General features: G+C 38.3%; 1 protein-coding gene across 1 annotated transcript in view; it reads left to right on the top strand.

Moving 5' to 3' along the window:
• The first annotated feature begins 4,185 nt into the window (after window positions 1-4,185).
• The window catches only part of USH2A (usherin), a 930,103-nt gene continuing 911,528 nt past the window's right edge, over window positions 4,186-22,760 (top strand). Inside the window, exons 1-2 of the mRNA XM_068986285.1 lie at window positions 4,186-4,670; window positions 8,201-8,366. Of these exons, the coding sequence (XP_068842386.1) occupies window positions 4,186-4,670; window positions 8,201-8,366 (651 nt within the window). The remainder of the gene's footprint in view (window positions 4,671-8,200; window positions 8,367-22,760) is intronic.

The following is a 22,760-nucleotide window of genomic DNA, read 5'->3' as shown; positions in this document are numbered from 1 at the left end:
TTAACATTCAAACCAATTTTACAATTCTGGAATAAACCCACTTTGTCAGGAGAGTTATTCTTTTTAAATATTTCTGAATTCAGTTTGCTTATGCTTTATTCAGAATTTTTTGCATTATGTATATGAGTGTGACTGGTCTTTAATTTTTCTTTCTCATATTCTTCTGTCTGTTTTATATTCTCCCTCCTTCTCCCACTCCCCACCTGTCTTTCTCACACACGTTCTCTTTTGGTTATAACTACCTCATACAATAAATTGGGCAATAGTCTTATTCCAATGGTAAGAATGTTTGTAAAAACTGGAATTATAGTTTCCCATATGTGTGGCATAACTGATTTGCACAACTGTCTGAGCCTACTGTTTTCCTTATGGGAAGAAAGTTAAGGATAGACTGTAATAGAACTATTCATGTTAAAAAATAAAAGCAAAACTTTATTCTTTTTTATTGAAGCATAATTTGCACAAAGAGCACAAATCTTAACTGTAATACTTGATGAACTTCAAAAACTGTATCCATCTGTGTGACCACCACCTGTATTAAGATGAAGACATTTCCAGCCCTCCTGCTGCCTTCCTTGAATCCTTTCCCATTTCTTCCTCTGTTTTAAAGAGAGCATTATGTTGACCTCTTTCACAGCAGATTAGCTTTGATTCTCTTTGACTTCATATGAATGGAATCATTCTAGTATGTTCTTGGGGTGTTTACCTTATTTCACTCATGATCAAGTCTGTGAGATTTTCCGTGTTGTTTCTTGTAGCAGTAGTTCACTTTTCTTTCATTGATCTTTCACCTTCCAGTGTGTGAATATATACCATTATCTGTCTGTTCTGCAGTTGATGGAATGTGTTGTTTCCAACTGTTTCTTCTTGACTCTAAGTTGGAAATATTTTAAGGAACTTACTCAATTTTCCTAAGAACTCAAGTTTCTCATAAAATTGTCTACAACATTTTCTTATTTTGTAATTACATTGGACCCTCTGTTTTCATATCTAATATTACTTACACATCCACCATTTTTCTTTTTCTAGATTAGTTATGCCATAAGTTAGTTAATTTTAATAGAAAAATCCATGAATGCTAAAAAACCCCAAAGATACCCCTTGATTTTGCCCATCTTCAAGACCTAAGCCTCAAGGGCTTGAAAAACCAAGTTTATTATAGTGAACTTTTCCATAATAATGAGTATCAATTTACTAATAGTTGACTAACTAAAATATCATTTTTTGAACTGTTTCAGAAGAAGGAAATGCTGATTCTAAGATGTCTTGACCATTGGAAAAAGAAATTGCTTTCAACTCTCTGTGGTAGATTACAAAATGGTCTCAAGTTCTTTCCATTCTGTTATGTGTGCCCCCTTGCAATGTGACTGTTCTTTGAAGAGTGGAGTCAGTTTCATAGCCCTTGAATCTGGGCTTGGTCATGTGACTCCTCTGTCAATGGAACATTAACAAATATGGTATAAGCAAATGCCTGAGTAGTACTTGTACATTAGGATCTCCCAGCTTATGTTGCTGGGCATTTTTCTGCTACTATCAGAACGAGCTTAGGTTAGACTCTCACAAGTGTCAAACCAACTGCTAGATGACAGAGTAAGGCCAAATCAGAGTATCCAGCCCCAGTTACGCTAGTTCACAGCAGAACTACCCAGTGAATCCACAAAAATATGAGAAAGTAACAGCACATAGTTCTTTGTATTTAACTAAACTTTCCTTCTGCCACTCTTGCTTTTGCTTTTTTCCTGTATCTCTAAGTCCCATCTAGTGGTGCTAAGAATGCTGGTGCCCAAATCAGTTACCAGATGTGTCTTCAGATTGATAGTACTGAATTGCAGAAGTTGAGGGATATGTCAACCCACTGTCTGTCTTTGCAAATCACAGGCAGAGTTTCTGAATGTGGAGCAGAGTCACTAGTCTTAGATCATCCAAATTGAGTCATGATTTCCTACTACAAAACATCAGTTGTTGTGTGGTAGATGATTTCTCATCCCCTGAACAGTGACCCAAAAAACGCACTCTGAAGTACCACAATTAAAAATTAGTTAATCCTTGGATTCATAAGGCATAAAGAGAAACTAGCCATTGAATAACATGTTCTAAGACAAACATTGGTTGCATGTTTTGTTGAGGTGTGAATAATCCATTTGTCTACATCACTGTGTCCTTTATTTCCAAACATTTTTCCAGGTGTTCAGAAGTTCTTACATGTTAGTGGATTTTACAGTGACATTTGTTTTTTGATTCAAAAAAATTGCCCTTGAAAGATTATACTAATCAACAAGACAGAGAATAGGATAATTTGACAAAAGGTAAAGATTTCCTCTGGAAGCACCTAGAAGTTCTGATTGATAAAGCTGATATTTAAATGAGTGGTGTTTAAGTCTCTTGGAAGGGAAATTTGAGAAACGGTACTTTGAATTCGTCTCTCACTGCCTTACTAACAAGGAATGCCAAACAACCACATCTTTCATTTTTAAACATTTCTCTAAATATGATAGCTTATGGAAAATAAAAGTGCAATTGGCTAGTTGTTTCCCAAATAAGCTTTCCATTTTTAAGACAGTGGAGGGGTAGTAGTTGCTTTAGGCTATTTCTCATTTAGGATGAGATACCTCAGATGGTTGAAGAGGGTTCTGGATGTAATAACACTACATAAAATTGACATCAACCATGCATTCATAAATACACACATATTCATGTCTAATCAAGCAGCTAAAAAGTCAGCAGTCCTATTGCTTCTGTAGTTTAATTAAAGTTTCTGATCCTTCAAATGTACGATTTAGAAATCACATCAGATGCTGTTCATACATTTAGAAGAGGGTGTTCTGGGGTGAAGAACACGGTGACCATTGAATGGGCAACAGAAACTGTATGAATGCAACAAGCTTTTAGAGCATCGGTACATTTGTTGCTCAGGAAAAAGAGCTCTAGGAATTCTTATGTTACTGTCTGATAGTGGCAGATCATTTTGATGACACGGCTAAAAGGATTGAGGTGCATAAAAGTGGGGGAAAGGGGAGGGGCAAAAAAGGGATTAGAGGATAAGGTGCGCTGCTACTTTAAAATTATGCATGCCTGGCTGCATCCTTGTCCCTCCCACTGCTTGAGGCACTTGCTGAAGGCTTGGGGAGTTCAGTTCCAGGTGGGCCAGCCAGCAGACTGCGCTCTGAGTTTCAGGTAACCAAGCGTTTGCTGCGCAGAATCCCTGACTTGGGCACCCAAGTCTTCCTTGCAGTCGTCCTTCTGCTGTGGCCTATTTGCTGAGACTTTCTGGGGGTTACCCTAGTGTTGCCAGGCAACCAGGGGCAGCGGTCCTGGGAAGAGCCATTTGTCACACTAAGGGGCCTGGTTGAAATGCAATAGAGAAATGGTAACTCAGCTTATTTATCAATACAATTACTAACACAGTATTAGGGGTCCATATGTAACCTACAAATAGTCATATGAGGAAATGCACAAGCGTTTGCTAAATACTAAGGCATAGGACGGACAGATGGTGTTGGGTTTCTAATCAGCTTTACCGTGAGCTTAAAGTTGCCGCACATGCTGGGATGAGAGGGGAAGGCCCAAAGTGCTTTGCCAGCTTTATTCAGGACATCTGCAGGTTGGCTCTGCGTTAACTGCATCCCGTGTGTGTAAAGGAAATCTATACAGTTCTTTATCTTGTGAAGGAGAGTGGATGCTGCTAATTCCCTGAGGTGGAGTAGCAATCTGAAATTGCTGTGTGGGGAAATATATTAATAAAATATACGTGCATATGTGTGTATCAAACTGGCTGTCCTGTGGACTTTTTCCAGTGCTTGATTTGCCCAATGAAGATAGGTACCAATGAGTGTTTTGCTATATTATAAACAGTGTACTAAAGAATGTTTTTAAGAAGTTTAATAATGTTTCTTAGGGACTCAGAATCCTCATGCTTAGACTGCACCTAAAGTTTTAAAGACACAGCAGATTTTTCTTGACACTCTACTTTTGATTCCCAGACACCAGCTGCTACTCATGTCTTCGCCATCACCACGGAAGCCTCTGGTGTTACCCCCGTGTGAAACCACGCCTGCAGTTTCCCGAAAATGGATTTATCTCAACGTTACTTAAAGCACCCCGCGATAAAGTGCTGCTGGCCAGTGCCCTCGGCCTTCCAACTTATTTAGGAACACCTGAATCAGAGGAGAATGCTTTTGAGTCAACATGAATTGCCTGGCTCTTTCTCTGGGCTTCAGCCTCTTGTTTCCGGTCCCTGAAACATGGCTCTTTGCCTACTTTGCTTCCATCTCGTGGGCTGACTCTCAAGGCCTGTTCCCAAGGCTGGAGAACGTGGCAGCTTTCAAGAAGGTTTCGGTGGTGCCAACCCAAGCGACGTGCGGAATCCCAGCCCAAAGCACTTTCTGTCAGAGCTCTGCCACACCCGAGGGCCTTCGGGTCTGTCCTCAGCGGCTCTGCGTTCAGGATTGCCCTTACCGATCGTCGCCCCCCACCTACACCAACCTCTTCTCAGCAGGCCTCAGGGGTTGCATCATTAGAGACCAGCGTGACCTGAGTCCCAACTCCCATAACCATTCTGCAAGTTTCATTTTTGGAAATCACCAGAGCTGCTTTGCCTCTCCTCCTGCTTCCAGGCTGGCGGCATCATTTACTCTAGCTGTGTGGTTGAAACTTGAGCAAGAAGGTGTAATGTAAGTAGCAGAGGGAGTGTAAGCTTTCCTACGGTCCTGCAAAGTCAAGGGTATTGCAACTTGGATTCCAACCTAGAAATGAAGGCACTTTGGAATTTAGGCTAACTGAAGACCAGCTCCTACATGAGGCTTTTCTGGTCAACTTCATTTGACCAAATGTTTTTTTCCCTAAATTCAAAGTGCTTTCGCCTTTCCATGAATGAAGTGAACCCTCAAGAGTATGTTAAAATAATTTCATGGCAGGCAGACATGTTTATACCTGGCTCATTTCTTTTTTCCCCCCAGTAGTTTAGCTAAACCTTGTCTTAGTTTTCAGAGGCTCAGCCAGGCTCACTGTGAGTTGTAAGGCAGGGGGACTAGTAATAGTGTATACTTTCAAGGTCTTGGTCTAGGCTTGTATAAGCAACCTGCCTTTACTAGAGTACACAATTGTCATTAGGCAGTGAACTCTCTGAGTGCTGGGGACTGTTTCTGCATTCTTGTTTCCCTAGGAAGACTTGTTTGTTTAACTCATTGTGAAAGATGTTCAATAATAAGTTGAACAAATGAATGACACCTCATGTCTGAAAAGAGATCGCTTTTAGCCCTTTGCTTCCAGGTGTTTTTATCCATTAGGAAATATATAGAAAAGCATAAAAGATTCTCAGAAGTTCATGCCATTGAACCCATCAGAAATGCCTTTGGTGAGTTTGGTGTGAGGCTTTGTTAACAATTTTTGGTTATTTTTAATAATCACCTGATTTTCATTCTGTAATAATTTCTAAAATGGATATCCAATGTTTTCCTTAAGTGTTTAGAGCCAATCTGGAAATGAAAATAAATAGGACAGTTTTGAGACTTTTTTTTTTTTGCTTATCTTTCTTCTTCTCATAGAGCTTCTGGCTCTTCCCCTTGTGATGTTTTCTTTGTATGAGGATGTTGGCCAAGTATCTAAAAACTCATGAAACAAACCAGAAAAGTCTTATCATCGCATAAGCAAATAAGACTTAAATATCTTATGATGTTTAGTTTGAATTTGCCAAGTGAAAGTTGGCATTTTTTCATTTTCTTTTATTTGAAGTGAAAATCATCTGAAACCGTTACCTCTGTTTCTGTATGTACCCTAAAAAAACCCCCTGTTTTCTTACTGTTTGAAATGTCAGTAAATCCAACTTATTTAGTTTATGTAACTAATGTCCAAAGAGTCTTAAAATATTGTCTCTTGACAAATACGGCTAGGATGAAGTTATTTTTTCTAAATTTTTCCAGGGGATATGTCTCTACAAAATTCATCTTCTGTTGGTATCATTTCGTATAAATAAGACAGAGGAACATTTATAGAGGTAGTAGCACGTGGTTTATGGTTTAGAGAGTTCCAAGCATCAAGGTCATTTCCATTCTCAAAACTAAAATACCTGTGGGAATTGGGGAATTTCGCAGTGTTTGTACTAGATAAGTAAAACAAACAAAACGAGGATTATCCAATTATTGTTTATCCAGGAGCAAAATAAATCCAGTTCCTAAATATTTTGCTACCTGCCTTCCTCTCACATTCATTATCTGCCAAAGCAAGTATGTTTACAAGCAAACAAAATAGCAAGGAAGATAATCAATAACATATTAAGAAATGCATTTTCAGTAAGCTTGGGGGAAATAAGCCTGCATTTGGCAAATACATTCTTGAGTAATGGTCAAATTCTAACTTGTAGATTTAAACTCAAGAAAAACGAATGGAGGCAATCTCTTCTTGGATTGTTTAAGACATAGAAGTGAAGAATAGAGAGAAACTTTAATTCCAGTAACTGAGAAATATCCACCTGCTAAAGAGTTGAATCACAATAGAATTTTCATAAAATCATATCTCTGCTTTATATAAAATCTGTATGTCAACTAAACCTATTTGCCCAATATAAAATATATTTTTCATAACTTGATCACCAAATGTATGTGCAAAATAGAATAAAAAAGTGAGAGTGAAATAGTAACTGTTAGGTATTCTCTGATCATATCATCACTTCTCAACTCTCAGAAAGAATGCAAATGAGGAGGAATGATTTGTGAGAGAAATGTGTCCTTTAAGGAAAGTTTTAAAAACATATTTAGCAATAGTTCTGGGTTGGCCCAATCTTACCTTTGCTTCTTTGATTCTTCATACTCAGATCACTAACTCATCATTTTTTGGGGGAGGGGGAGGATCTACTATATACCAGGCTATGCTGCTATTGTCAGACAACTCATTGAATAGGAAGACAGATGGATGGGTGTTACTTCCAAAGCAGCACAATAAGTGAGCAGCAAGGAAGGCCTCTCAACTTTGAGAAGGTTGGGTTCCAGGATCAGACCTTATCTTGGAGGTGTCTGAGCTGAGTAAGAGGCAAATGGGTGAAGGAAGGAAGGATGATCTTCTCCACCTTGGGATATACCACCTCCTTGAGTTCTTGGCTGTGAGATGCAGGCTGATGAGCATCTTTAATAGCTAGTTACTTGGAGGAGATATTTGTGCTTAATGTTCATGATATTTCTCTTTAAATATCAGGTTTGGGGGAATAATCTCCTTAGGAGATTCTTCTCTCTTCTGCAAAAGTTGAACTGCTAGATTGAAATGTAATTGGAAATGGGCTCAAGTTCATATCTGTTTCTTCTCAGTGGGTACAGAGTGGCTAAGGCACATGCAATGATATAATTTGTATAAAATAAAATCACTTATACTAAACATAAAGCAGTAGAGAATATAGAAAACATAAAACATGTCTCTTTAAAGGGATGAGAAAATAGTGCTGTTGTAATCAGGATATAAGTTATTTTAAAAAATAACATGATTTGATAACTGGCCTGACAGTTAATTTTTGGAAAATTCTTCTATTTTATTAAAATATTTCACTGTAGTTTTAGAAGATTCCATGACCTTTCACCCCAGGTCATTACCATGATCTCAGTGCCCCAGTTGGGCTTTGTGGTCATGGCGAGCTGGGCAGTCATCTTACAGACACTGGCTTTGGCTTCTGGCCAGTTGATGATGAGCTAAATAAAGACTATAGTTGTCCATTCTCCATTTCATCATGGGAATTAAATAGAGCGATTCTGACTTCAGGGCTAGCAGTTTAGAGCCTTCTATGGACACTAAACTATCTTTACATTAAAAAAAAAAAAAAGAGGAGGAGAAAATGATTTGCTCTGGTGGCTCAATAGCCAAGCAGAATGTGGTGTATTGTGCCGCTTCCTATAAAAGAAATGGCAGAGGAACTAATGAGCCAATAGGCTAAATATTGGTTTTGCAGGATGATTCAACCACTTGAGCTGCCACCATGAATCTCTAATAAAGGGAGTGAAGGTTCTAGCAGATGTACTGTAAATAAGAATTTTATCTTTATTGAAATTAAAGGGCCTCTTAATTGAAAGAAAGCTGGCCTGAATATGATGACCTTCAGGTACTTGTTCATTGTGACCTTTGATTAGAGTTTGGGATCTGTTGCACCACCATCACTGGACAATGTCATAGCCTGTCTTTTGGTTGGAAACTGACCTTTTCTCTTTTCTGGTTGTTTCCCAAGGTGTGTTATAGAAAAAACAGTGGATGGGCAGATTGTATTCAAACTTACAATATCTGAGAAAGAGACCATGTTTTATTACCGCACAGTAAATGGTTTGCAGCCTCCAATAAAAGTAATGACACTGGGGAGAATTCTTGTGAAGAAATGGATTCATCTTAGTGTGCAGGTGAGTAAAATAAAAAATATTTAACATTTGGTTAAGCACAAGGATCCATCTTCCTTTTTTTTCTTTAAATGGCATCTTCCCATAAGATGTGAAGCACTACTTTTCAGATCTTAACTATTTCTAAGTGACAACTAAAGAAAAACAATATTTAAATGACCTAACGATGTATCTTTTGAAATTTCAGTATTGCCCCCTCAAAATTGCAGTGAAAATGTCCACAGGTGCATAGGACAGTCCCATTTGGAGTAATATCCTCAGGAAAGTTTTGTTTTATTTGCTTAGTATATTTTATTTTGTTTAAAAATGTGTAACAGCTCTTTTGCTGTCTAGTACTAATTTTAATAGTCATGTAGTATTAAGACCTTGGCCTGGATTTTACAGCTGTCTTTTCTAGGTAGTCTCTGATGATATGAATACAATTTGACTGTTGCATTTAAAATGCTGACCTTAGAACTAATGAACTTTACACATCAGGCACTCAAAAGGTGTTATATGATTACTTTAGTTGTCAACAACAGTTTGTGTTTGCCTTAGAAGTTGCTAAAGGCTGAGATAACTGTGAGATGGCTGCTATTTTATAGTTCTTAGGAATAGACAGTTTCTTCTTTGGTTTCTTTAGGGCTCTGGAAGGGTCCAGTGCAGTCTAAAGTCACCCTTGCCTTTTACACCAGAGGTACTGTGTACCATAGTTGCCAGTATATGGTCTCATGTTGTTCAGTTAGGCTCTGCAACCTCCTGAACTTAGCCCACCAGACTCCCCTGTTCTCCACTATCTCCTGGAGTTTGCTCAAATTCATGTCCATTGAGCTGCTGATGCTGTCTAACCGTCTCATCCTCTGCTGTCCCCTTCTCCTTTTGCCTTCAATCTTTCCCAGCATCATGGTCTTTTCCAATGAGTCAGTCCTTCGCATCAGGTGGCCAAAGTATTGGAGCATCAGCGTGAGTATGCTCTCACAGGTGCACCCCAGTGTGGTCCATGCCAATGCCATTTGCACTAGAGGACATTTGTAGCCTTGTGTACTTCATGAAAATCTTTGATTTATTACATTCCCCCCAACTCTGAAGCAGGTAGACTTCCTTATGTTACTACCATGGTTCTTGACTTCCTTAATAGAAATTGATTAGAGGCCAGACAAATAATTCAGGCAAGCCTTTACTGGGTCCTCTGCTGTAGTGGGGTGGGGGGCGGGGGGGGTGTCGCAAAAACAAGTACATCCCTTGCTTGCTCTTTGAGGTGAGGTGCAAGCTGATTCCTTATATGTGGTGAGAACAGGAATAGGTCCAGGGTCAGACCAGAGAGATGACTTAGGTGGTCTGCTACCTCTTTGGTGATGCTATGTGCATGGGACATGTGCAGTACTCTGATTTTGGTCTCGGCTCTTCAGAAGTGGCACGTGGGTTTTTTCATCTTCTCTTATTGTCCATAATTTGCCCCAACTGAACATGTACACAGTTATTTTTAGTCTTTTATAGTGTCTTGTATTTTGTTGCTCCAGGAGACATTTGTCCAGGGTTTGATCCCTGGGTTGGGAAGATCCCCTGGGGAAGGGAAAAGCTACCCACTCCAGTATTCTGGCCTGGAGAATTCCATGGACTATATAGTCCATGGGGTCACAAAGAGTCAGATACGACTGAGCAACTTTCATTCGTTCACTCAAGCACTGCTGCAAGGAGTCCCAGGTTCCACTTCAAGCGTCTTGAGAATTGTTATTTGGATTTTAAAGTCTATTTCAGTGTAGATACTATTATTGAGGATTTAAATACACTTTAAACATATCTTTGTTTGGTCTGATTGTAACTGTGAAATTCCGCTATGCATGTGCGCTGCATTGCATTAAAAGCCTTAAAAAGGACATATAAAATAGAAACGCAGGGAGGTGATTGAATGCAGAGGAAATGATTAATTTCCATAGGAGGGTATTGGCAAAGTGATCTTCAATCAGCACGTTAGGCTTATCTACCCTGCTTTTTGGTGGATATGAGTTTAGCAAATTCAGTTGGCAGGGAGCAGGGTTTCTATGCCACCAGGGTTGAAAGGACCTGCAAAAAGGTAGGTCACATCTGATATCTATTGTAATGATGGATTCAGTCTGTCTATGCTTGCCTCTCATTTATTCAGTGGTTAGCAGATATAAGACTTATTATATATCTTGTCCATTCTGACTGCTGCCAGTGTACCAGAACCAGAATTGGGTTATAAAAATATGGAAATAGAAACCACTGAATAAGTGGACTCCACAAAAGATATCGAATGAGTATATTTATTTGTTGCACAGTTTTGTATCAGTAATGATGAACAAATGCTTTTTACTTGCCTTTATTTTGCCTTACCTGTGAAACTGTGCCATGTTTTGGCAGGCAGTAGTACATTAAAAGCTTTACAAAGAAAGTTTAAAAATCTAAAAGTGAAGAGGTAACCATGACTGAATTACTCCCCTAGGAGTCAGATGCTCTTACAGTGCCTATTGAAATCAGCATTATCATTTCAATACATGTCAAATATGAGTCACTTCCTAGTTTAGGCAAAATTTCTTTATAAATCTTTAAATCCTCATCTTCTTTCAAGAAAGGCTAAAGTACTTATGATTTAATGAGACACCTTTATTTCATAACTATTTGACTATCAAGAGAAAACTTGTCCTTTCCAATTTGTGCTCTTCTTTTATTTATTTATTTTTATGTGAGTTTTTTAAAAAAAATCCCTATTCTACTTTTTACATTAAAACTACAGAACAAAACAGTCATAAAGCAGGAAAATCATGCAGACTGGATTTTAATCATCTGGTATTTATTGATGGATAGGGGGATACCCAGCATTTTGGAGATCTGTATTCATTCAAATAATAATTAAAGAGCAATTATTTAAACTGGAGATCTGCATAGCGTTCCTTTAAATTGGACACAAGTCTGAATACATTTGGGCTTACCTGGTGGCTCATACAGTAAAGAACCTGCCTGCAATGCAGGAGGCCTGAGTTTGATCCCTGGATCAGAAAGATCCCCTGGAGAAGGGAATGGCTACCCACTCCAGTATTCTTGCTTCGAGAATTCCATGGGCAGAGGAGCCTGGCAGGGTTGCAAAGAGTTGGACATGCCTGAGCGATTAACACCTTCACTTCTCACTTCTGATATATTTAAGATATTAAGATACCTATGAAGTTATAGATGCTTAATAAAGAAGGTACTCATTCCTAAAAAGTGATACAAAAATAAGTGCAAAGAATAACAGGTAAGGAGAAGAGAAATCTGACTCAGGTAATGCTACTCTGTAGTCTTAACAAATATACTTAGCTCAGTTTTCTTATGTGATAAGAAGATTGGACTAGATGTGCAAAACAAGGCTTCCTGGAATTCTTTGTTGAAAAGAAGTGTGGGAAGCTGTTAATTTGTGTAGGGTTGTCTGGACAGACATGGTTAAATGACACAGCCAGCTCCTCAAGTGATGCTTGGGTTTATGCTTTTCCCCCTGCTTCCCCCTGCGGTCTGTAATTTACACAGCAATGTTTTTGGTAGACTTCTTGGCCAAGATATGGACAAGTGCAACTTGTAACTCTTTCACTATTTAACTGCAAAGAATATATTTTAAATGTGAAATGTAACTTATTCTCTGTTGCTTTATTATCGAGTGCATCCAAATTCTGTTTAATTTGGGGATCAGGGCCTTCATCATGCTGGGCATAGGACAGAACACATACTTGATAATCTGGCTTAGTCAAGTTTAAAATTGCAAGTCTATAGTTAATGTATATATGTATGTCTTTACTCACCCTCCAATATGGCCACAGTCAGTTCATTTACATGGTATGTGCATGCGTGTGTGTGTGTGTCTATAAAACTAAAATACCTTTACCCATAGGTTTGGCTCAGAAACCAGAGTTTAACTTACATAGACGTAGTGACATAAAATTAATTAACCGATCTGGCCTTATACCTTACCTCAGAGAGTTCACTTAGTGTCAGCTTTCCATCAGTAAAATCGGAATTCTAATTTTCCAAATCTAAAAAAAAGAAATGAGTTTTAAATAATTAAATCCCTGGGCCAAAAAAATGGTGCTAGGATGAGTCAGACATTCCAAATTTTGGAGGTCTATTTTCCTAAACAAAAAAAATGCCTGATATTACTGTAATGGATCTAACAGCTTTTATTCAAGAAATAGCATTTTGAAGCTTCAACCTGTTGGAAAATGATTAGTTTTTAAATTAATATTCATTCAGGGACTTGAATCTGACATGATTGCCAATTTAAATTTTACTTTGGGGTTTAATATATTGGCTATTTCAAATTATATCAAGCTGAAATTCGTTATGTCATATTTTTTGTACTAAAACTGGAAAAAAATCAATTCAGACTTTTTATTATCAAATGGGGAACACTGATAACATTAGCAGATTTTTTAAAGCTTCGTTTTCATATTGTATCAGCATGTTATGGTTATTTAAAGAGATCTCTTTGGATTTTCTTTTTTTTTAAGTTTTAAAATATGTAAAAGGATTTTACTTCAGCAGTTTGTTAGGGCTTGGTGAGTAAAGCAGCTTGGAAGGATATTGACATTCTGTTGTGTATCATTTAAAAGTAAAACCTCAGAGTTTCCTATGAAAACAGTTTTCCCCTGAATAGTTCTACATGTTTTATAAGACCAATAGCATCAAAGAATCATTAGTAACCCTTTAATAATTATGCTGAAATGTAGTAGTATTCAATAATTAGAAGCTGATGAAATACTGCAAGTGTGGAAGCAAGAATTGGTTTAGCAATGAGTTTTTCACGACATCTATGCTATTTTGAGGACTCCTTGAAACACTGACAAGTCAAGAGCCACAGATGGTCCTAGCTACAAGAATGTGAAAAAGAGCAGTTCTAATCTAATACAGAGAAGGGAAAAAAAATACATGGGTAAATAAAGTTTCAGGGATCAATAGATGAAGAATAGGAGTTTCATAATCATAGTTTGTTCATGAAATATGTTCTTTTGATTTATGTATTCAATCTGAAAAAGGGAAACTATTGATGGTTCTGGAGAAAAAATAAAATGCAATTTAACCAACATTTGTTAGAATAGATAAACCAACTCTCTCAATTAATCTCTGGAGTGTATGCCCATGTGCACACTTTATAAAGGTATTTCCATGTCTCTATTGATTGAGGAATATAAACAGTCCTTGCAACCTCATGGAAGCTTCTTCATTCATTTCAGGAAGTTCTGTGTACTGGGATTCTCCTGGGAGCACCACCTCAACTCCTACCACAAGAGAATCTCAATCCATAGGATTCCTTTAATACTTTTTATTGCTTTAAACTGTAATTATTTACATGTATATGAAAGCCTTCTGTTGGTGTCTAGTCAATCGAATATTACCCAAGTTAGGGGAAGAGTTTGTCACGTGAAACAAATTAAAGATCAATAGAATTTAACAAAGCTTTTCAGAATAGTCAGTTAAAAATGATGATAATAAAAGCTGTGATTATTGAGCCTAGTTCGTTGTACTGGATTAAAAAAGGAGCCTTGCCAAGGTTAAATTTCCTGCCTGAATTTAAAATCAAGTTTTCCTGACCTTTACCTAAAAAATAATAAATTGCTATGAACCTAGATCACTGTAAAGACAAGAAGTACTTGTATCAGAAGTACAAAGAGTATCAGAATTCTCTAAACGTCCCCTTGACAAAAACCAAGAGCTGAAAAGACATATTTGCAAAGTAAATATAAATTAATTTTCATACATGTTTGTACATATTTGTAATGTCAATGTTTATAATGCTTCACATATTTACATGATTTGCACAAATAATTAAAATCAACATTTTTTTATGATTATACTCTGATTGATACAGGTGGCTTAATGCATAAAATAATTTTATGTTATGTTCTCAAAATCTCTATGGTTTATAACAGTCAGGAAAGAGCATGGTGGGCTAAAGAAAGAATATTCTACTTAGCCTTCCCTGGTCACCTGATCCAAGCCCTGTAGCAATACAGTAAAAATAAGAAGGCAGAATTTTTACCACTTGATTAGAAAAAGGTAAAACCATCCAAGTAAAAATTAATTTTTCTCTTTGCATGGGACTTTAAAATATCATATTTAGTAAAAAGGCAAAGTTCAATTCTTGATATCTTACTTAAAAATTGTGCAACCCTAGGAAAATGATGTAACTCCTTGAAATGTTAGATACCCACAACAATTGGGAGCAAAGATAAACCCAGCCTATTTAAATTCTACCATAAATGTGACATGTAAAGAAAAAAAAGTCTGATGAAGTAGTGATACTTTACAGTCTGCTGTGATGGAACTTACAGTTTATTAGAAAGAAAAGACAAATAATCACGCCAATGAAAGCCAAATTATGACTTTGATAAGATCTATGGGATCATCTGAAGGACAGTTTGATCAAATCTCTGAAGTCAAGAAAGGCTTACTTTGAGGAAATTGTATTAGATGTGTGTATTAGTTTTCTGGGCTTTCCCTAAAAACCACACACTGGGTAGCTTAAAACAACAAAAGTGTATTCTTTTTCAGTAGAAGTTTGAAATCACGGTATCTGCAAGACCATGCTCTGTCTGAAATCTATAGAGGGGCAGCCTTACTTGCTGCTCCTCGTGTTTACCAGCAGTCCTTTGTTTTTAGACACACTGCTCTCATCTCTGCCTCCAACATCACATGACCATCTTCTACACTGTGTGTCAGTGTCTGCTCTTTTTATAAGAACACCAGTCATGCTGGGTTAGCATTCATCCTAAGTCAGTATGACTTCATCTTAACTGGATTATATACACAAAAACTATTCCAAAATAAGGCCATGTTAACAGGCACAGGGGTTAGGACTTCAAGCTGTCTTTTTGGGATTGTCGCAATTTAACTGATAGTATGTATTCAAAAGAACATATGGAACTGAACTAGGTAACCTGAGTAGAGAAGAACATTCCATACATGCGTAGCACATGGTGCAAATGCCCTTTGGTAAAAGGGACCCTGTTGCATTCAGTTCAGTTCAGTTGCTCAGTCGTGTCTGACTCTTTGCGACCCCATGAATTGCAGCACGCCAGGCCTCCCTGTTCATCACCATCTCCCGGAGTTCACTCAGACTCACGTCCATTGAGTCGGTGATGCCATCCAGCCATCTCATCCTCTGTCGTCCCCTTCTCCTCCTGCCCCCAATCCCTCCCAGCATCAAAGACTTTTCCAATGAGTCAACTCTTTGCGTGAGGTGGCCAAAGTACTGGAGTTTCAGCTTCAGCATCATTCCTTCCAAAGAAATCCCAGGGCTGATCTCCTTCAGAATGGACTGGTTGGATCTCCTTGTAGTCCAAGGACTCTCAAGAGCCTTCTCCAACACCACAGTTCAAAAGCATCAATTCTTCGGCGCTCAGCCTTCTTCACAGTCCAACTCTCACATCCATACATGACTACTGGAAAAACCGTAGCGTTGACTAGACGGACCTTAGTTGGCAAAGTAATGTCTCTGCTTTTGAATAGGCTATCTAGGTTGGTCATAGCTTTCCTTCCAAGGAGTAAGCGTCTTTTAATTTCATGGCTGCAGTCACCATCTGCATTGATTTTGGAGCCCCCCAAAATAAAGTCTGACACTGTTTCCACTGTTTCCCCATCTATTTCCCATGAAGTGATGGGACCGGATGCCATGATCTTCGTTTTCTGAATGTTGAACTTTAAGCCAACTTTTTCACTCTCTACTTTCACTTTCATCAAGAGGCTTTTTAGTTCCTCTTCACTTTCTGCCATAAGGGTGGTGTCATCTGCATATCTGAGGTTATTGATATTTCTCCTGGCAATCTTGATTCCAGCTTGTGTTTCTTCCAGCCCAGAGTTTCCTGTTGCATATGAGATACTAAAAGGCCAGTGCGGGGGTGGAGTGCAGCACGCTAAGCAGAGCAGCATGCAAAATGAAGCCAGCGCCACGGAAAGATACTATGTTTTAAAGATCACTGTGGTCATGTTAAATTTTTTTTGAGGGTACTCTATGGGAATACTTTGTGTAGGGAACAGAGGGTGAGGGAAGAAGTTGGGGAAGGAAGGAAAATATATGGCCTGGGCCGATGCTGGTTGCAGTGAAGAAGAAAAATTTGTATGAGGACAAGGGAAAATGATTGTTAAATTACCCTTAGAGTTCAGGTGAGATATAAGTATACCTTGAACTATGCTGGCAATAATAGATACACAGAGAAGTGGTCAGCTTTAAAATCTATTTAGGAATTAAAATCAAAGGACTTGTTGATTGAAAGAGAGTAGACGTTAAGGTAAAGGGAGATGTTTATAAATCCCAGATTATTGTCTTTTGGATGATTGTATGAATAATAGTTTCATTTGCCCGAAGGGATACATTGGAAGAGACTTCTTACAAGCTAGACTGCAGCTCAGAGCAGCAATTCTCAACTCTAGAAATCATTAGCATCATTGAGAAGCTTTCAGAAATATTCATATGCCAACATTCCAGCATGTCTTCGTTGCTCTGAGGTGGGGCCCACGTATTGTTTCTTCTTTTCCTTCCTTCCTTGATGAATTACAAAATGTATGATAAAATAATCAGAATTTAAGGTAGGAAATGGCCTGCTGCAATTCAGGCTTGTTAGGAAGGATCCATAAAGAATGTAGGATCTGAGTTATCTCTTAAAGGAAACTAGGCTTTTACCTAGGTAGAAAAGAGGAGGAAGAGAGTCTGTATATCAGGAATGGGAGAGCAATTCCTGGGACATGAGACTAACATAAGATGTTTGTAAGGGTAAGAGGGGTCTGAGTTTCTTAGAAAGAAATATATCATGTATTAAATAAAGAAGGCTGGAAAAAGTGGCTTAGAGGTTTACATAGCGCTATGAATTTTTTATTTTTATTTTGTTTCTCCCTCTGACAGGCATCCCATATATTGTCACCTGCTTCTAATCCATTGTGTTTCATAACTGTTATTTACCTTAGTATATACACAATATACATGTATACATCAAAAGAAAATATTTGTCTAGTTAATATGTGCAAAAAGATAATCACACCTCTCATTGCAGTGTTTAGACTTTACAAGTCTGAATGCTATCAGTCTAATATTTCATGGCAAAAATTTAAGTTCAGGAAGCTCTTTCCTCTGAAAACACCTCTAATCAAAATCTAAAGCAAACCGTGGATAAATTAACATTTAAACTTAGAAACTGCTATTTGAAAAATTTAGCAATTTTTCTTGCCAGAAAATGGTTGACTCTCAGCCAATAGCTATAAAACGCATGATATATACAAAAGGAAAATACATACAAATATTATAGTGCACATTATTCCATATACTACTAAAATCGAAAATTGCAACGAAAAGTATTTTCCAGCGTCTACTTATCTGTTTGAACAATCTCTGGTCTTGCAAATGCCACTATGGTAATTCTGTCAAATTTTTAATGGTTAAAATTTGATGGTAGTGCTTTTTAAAACCTATATTATCTAATAGAATTGTCATTTATATTATATCACTTTCATCTAAAAGCCAAATATAGTAAGACAGATAATTTTTGCTTCTTTTGAGGGTAGGCATTTCTGTGCCCACAGGGCTAACTGAAGCCTTCAGTTATACATGAACAATTCCCACTAAAGTCAGAAAGAGCAGCGTGCATATAACCTAGGGCAGAATTTGGCCTATGGTATGTATCGCTTGGTAATGGAATAGAGAATATGACTTTATTTAAACATGGCCTTGAATAGTTTTATTTTCCCATACAATTTCCCCTGGTATTTCTCTCTCTAAAATGCAACCTTCAAAAATATTCCGAGCAGCTGTATTGTTCTGGATACATAATAAGAGCATATGTTCAAGATACCAAGTTTAGGTATCTCTGAGCCAAAGAAAGAATAGTCAAATTATAAAAACTTTCCGAAGAATGGAAAGGCTTTCATGGATATGCCAGTCTTCCCATTATCTAACTACAACAGAGAAAAGTGATATTTAAAAATTACATATACCTAATAAATATGTATATAATTGTGTGCTTAGTTGCTCAGTCATGTTTGTGTATTTATATGTGTGTGTGTATTTATATATATATAGTAAGCATATTAGGAAAAGCAGCTTCACTTTACTTTCTAAAGATTACATGAAATAATCTCAGAAAAATTGTATATTCTAGAAGTAGAAAAAATAGCTGGATTCTTTTTATGATTAGTTTTCATGGTTCTCAGTTTAAGGAGAGAAACGGAAAAGAAAAGGGAAAAGTCCGAAGGTGGTCAAGTTGAGGGTGGGGGGAGGGGAGGAGAGCCAGAGCTCAGAAGAGGAGACTCAGTCCATGCCAGTTTCACTGTGGTGGGGTTGACCAAGAAAACCGAGATTATGGATATGTCGTATGCAATTTTAAGATGTTTTCTGGGATGCAGATCCCTTGTGGTATTGTAGTTATTTGCCCCAAGTCAATTATAGCTAGCTATTTGCGAGGAGGGGTTGGCACTTTAGGGAATCTATAGAAGAGTTGGTTTCAATGTTTGGGTTGAGTGAGAGGTAGCTAGAAGAAATAAACAAGTGAGCTAGAAATAAGATGAGTTCTGTGGGAATATGCATTGGGACAAATATGCATTGGGGATTATTATTTAATCCCCTAAAATACCTCTAACAATTTCAGGCAGAAAATCTCAAAGTTTGTGGGAAAAGGCTTTTATAAATATCAAAGAGGAGTGAGACCCCAGAAATTCTGAAAACTGAGGAGCACTAAACTTGGAGAGTTCCCGCCTAGACAGTACTTCTTTATGCTTAATTAACTTATTTGGAGATAATTGTATATTTGTAAGCATTCACAGAATGTGGTCCACTGGAGAAGGGAATGGCAAACCACTTCAGTATTCTTGCCTTGAGAACCCCATGAACAGTATGAAAAGGTAAAATGATAGGATACTGAAAGAGGAACTTCCTGGGTCAGTAGGTGGCCAATATGCTACTGGAGATCAGTGGAGAAATAACTCCAGAAAGAATGAAGGGATGGAGCCAAAGCAAAAACAATACCCAGTTGTGGATGTGACTGGTGATAGAAGCAAGGTCTGATGCTGTAAAGAGCAATATTGCATAGGAACCTGGAATGTCAGGTCCATGAATCAAGGCAAATTGGAAGTGGTCAAACAGGAGATGGCAAGAGTGAAGTCGACATTCTAGGAATCAGCAAACTAAAATGGACTTGAATGGGTGAATTTAACTCAGATGACCATTATATCTACTACTGCGGGCAGGAATCCCTCAGAAGAAATGGAGTAGCCATCATGGTCAACAAAAGAGTCTGAAATGCAATACTTGGATGCAATCTCAAAAATGACAGAATGATCTCTGTTCGTTTCCAAGGCAAACCATTCAATATCACGGTAATCCAAGTCTATGCCCCAACCAGTAACGCTGAAGAAGCTGAAGTTGAACGGTTCTATGAAGACCTACAAGACCTTTTAGAACTAACACCCAAAAAAGATGTCCTTTTCATTATAGGGAACTGGAATGCAAAAGTAGGAAGTCAAGAAACACCTGGAGTAACAGGCAAATTTGGCCTTGGAATGTGGAATGAAGCAGGGCAAAGACTAATAGAGTTTTGCCAAGAAAATGCACTGGTCATAGCAAACACCCTCTTCCAACAACGCAAGAGAAGACTCTAAACATGGACATCACCAGATGGTCAACACCAAAATCAGATTGATTATATTCTTTGCAGCCAAAGATGGAGAAGCTCTATACAGTCAACAAAAACAAGACCAGGAGCTGACTGTGGCTCAGATCATGAACTCCTTATTACCAAATTCAGACTTAAATTGAAGAAAGTAGGGAAAACCACTACACCATTCAGGTATGACCTAAATCAAATCCCTTATGATTATACAGTGAAAGTGAGAAATAGATTTAAGGGCCTAGATCTGATAGATAGAGTGCCTGATGAACTATGGAATGAGGTTCGTGACATTGTACAGGAGACAGGGATCAAGACCATCCCCAGGGAAAAGAAATGCAAAAAAGCAAAATGGCTGTCTGGGGAGGCCTTACAAATAGCTGTGAAAAGAAGAGAGGTGAAAAACAAAGGAGAAAAGGAAAGATATAAACATCTGAATGCAGAGTTCTAAAGAATAGCAAGAAGAGATAAGAAGCCTTCCTCAGCGATCAATGCAAAGAAACAGAGGAAAACAATAGAATGGGAAAGACTAGAGATCTCGTCAAGAAAATTAGAGATACCAAGGAAACATTTCATGCAAAGATGGACTCGATAAAGGACAGAAATTGTATGGACCTAACAGAAGCAGAAGTTATTAAGAAGAGGTGGCAAGAATACACAGAAGAACTGTACAAAAAAGATCTTCATGACCTGGATAATCACGATGGTGTGATCACTCATCTAGAGCCAGACATCTTGGAATGTGAAGTCAAGTGGCTCTTAGAAAGCATCACTAAGAACAAAGCTAGTGGAGGTGATGGAATTCCAGTTGAGCTATTTCAGATCCTGAAAGATGATGCTGTGAAAGTGTTGCACTTAATATGCCAACAAATTTGGAAAACTCAGCAGTAGCCACAGGACTGGAAAAGGTCAGTTTTCATTCCAATCCCAAAGAAAGGCAATGCTAAAGAATGCTCAAACTACTGCACAACTGCACTCATCTCACATGCTAGTAAACTAATGCTCAAAATTCTCCAAGCCAGGCTTCAGCAATACGTGAACCGTGAACTCCCTGATGTTCAAGCTGGTTTTCGAAAAGGCAGAGGAACCAGAGATCAAATTGCCAACATCTGCTGGATCATCAAAAAAGCAAGAGAGTTCCAGAGAAACATCTATTTCTGGTTTATTGACTATGCCAAAGCCTTTGACTGTGTGGATCACAATAAACTATGGAAAATTCTGAAAGAGATGGGAATACCAGAACACCTGACCTGCCTCTTGAGAAATCTGTATGCAGGCCAGGAAGCAACAGTTAGAACTGGACATGGAACAACAGACTGGTTCCAAATAGGAAAAGGAGTACATCAAGGCTGTATATTGTCACCCTGCTTATTTAACTTCTATGCAGACTACATCATGAGAAATGCTGGACTGGAAGAAACACAAGCTGGAATCAAGATTGCCAGGAGAAATATCAATAACCTCAGATATGCAGATGACACCACCCTTATGGCAGAAAGTGAAGAGGAACTAAAAAGCCTCTTGATGAAAGTGAAAGTAGAGAGTGAAAAAGTTGGCTTAAAGCTCAACATTCAGAAAACGAAGATCATGGCATCTCATCCCATCACTTCATGGGAAATAGATGGGGAAACAGTGGAAACAGTGTCAGACTTTTATTTTTCTGGACTCCAAAATCACTGCAGATGGTGATTGTAGCCATGAAATTAAAAGATGCTTACTCCTTGGAAGGAAAGCTATGACCAACCTAGATAGCCTATTCAAAAGCAGAGATATTACTTTGCCGCCTAAGGTCCGTCTAGTCAAGGCAATGGTTTTTCCAGTGGTCATGCATGGATGTGAGAGTTGGACTGTGAAGAAGGCTGAGCGCCGAAGAATTGATGGTTTTGAACTGTGGTGTTGGAGAAGACTCTTGAGAGTCCCTTGGACTGCAAGGAAATCCAACCAGTCCATTCTAAAGGAGATCAGCCCTGGGATTTCTTTGGAAGGAATGATGCTGAAGCTGAAACTCCAGTACTTTGGCCACCTCATGCGAAGTGTTGACTCACTGGAAAAGACTCTGATGCTGGGAGGGATTGGGGACAGGAGGAGAAGGGGACAACAGAGGATGAGATGGCTGGATGGCATCACCGACTCAATGGACATGAGTCTGAGTGAACTCTGGGAGTTGGTGATGGACAGGGAGGCCTGGCGTGCTGCGATTCATGGGGTCGCAAAGAGTCGGACACGACTGAGCGATTTAACTGAACTGAAGCATTCATGAGAAATAATATTAAATGGTCCCAAGTATCCCTTATCCCCAGTAATATCTTGCAAAACTATAGTATAATATCAGAGCCAGGATGCTGACATTGATCTAATCCACCCATTTTATTTAGATTTCCCATTTTTCTGTACTTGTTTGTGTGTGTGTTGTTGTTGTGTAGTCACTAAGTCATGTCTGACTCTCTTGTGACCCCGTGGACTATATAGCCCACCAGGGTCCTCTGTCCATGGAATTTCTCAGGCAAGAATACTGTAGTGGATTGTCATTTCCTTAATCTTCGCAACCTGGGGATCGAACCTGCATCTTCTGCATTGGCAGGTGGATTCTTTGCCACTAAGCCACCTGAGAAGTCCCTGTGTGTATAGTTCCATACAATATTATCACATATGTAGATTGGTGCCTCCATCATAATCAAGATAAAGAACAGTTCCATTACCATAAGGCTAGCCTGAGCTCCCCTTTTATAAACATACCCACCTTGTGTCTTCATCACAGATTTAATTTTTTAACATATTTTTA

The sequence above is a fragment of the Capricornis sumatraensis genome, chromosome 14 (assembly GCF_032405125.1).
Source record: "Capricornis sumatraensis isolate serow.1 chromosome 14, serow.2, whole genome shotgun sequence".
Classification (NCBI taxonomy): Eukaryota; Metazoa; Chordata; class Mammalia; order Artiodactyla; family Bovidae; genus Capricornis; species Capricornis sumatraensis.
This window is presented reverse-complemented; position numbering and strand designations above follow the sequence as displayed.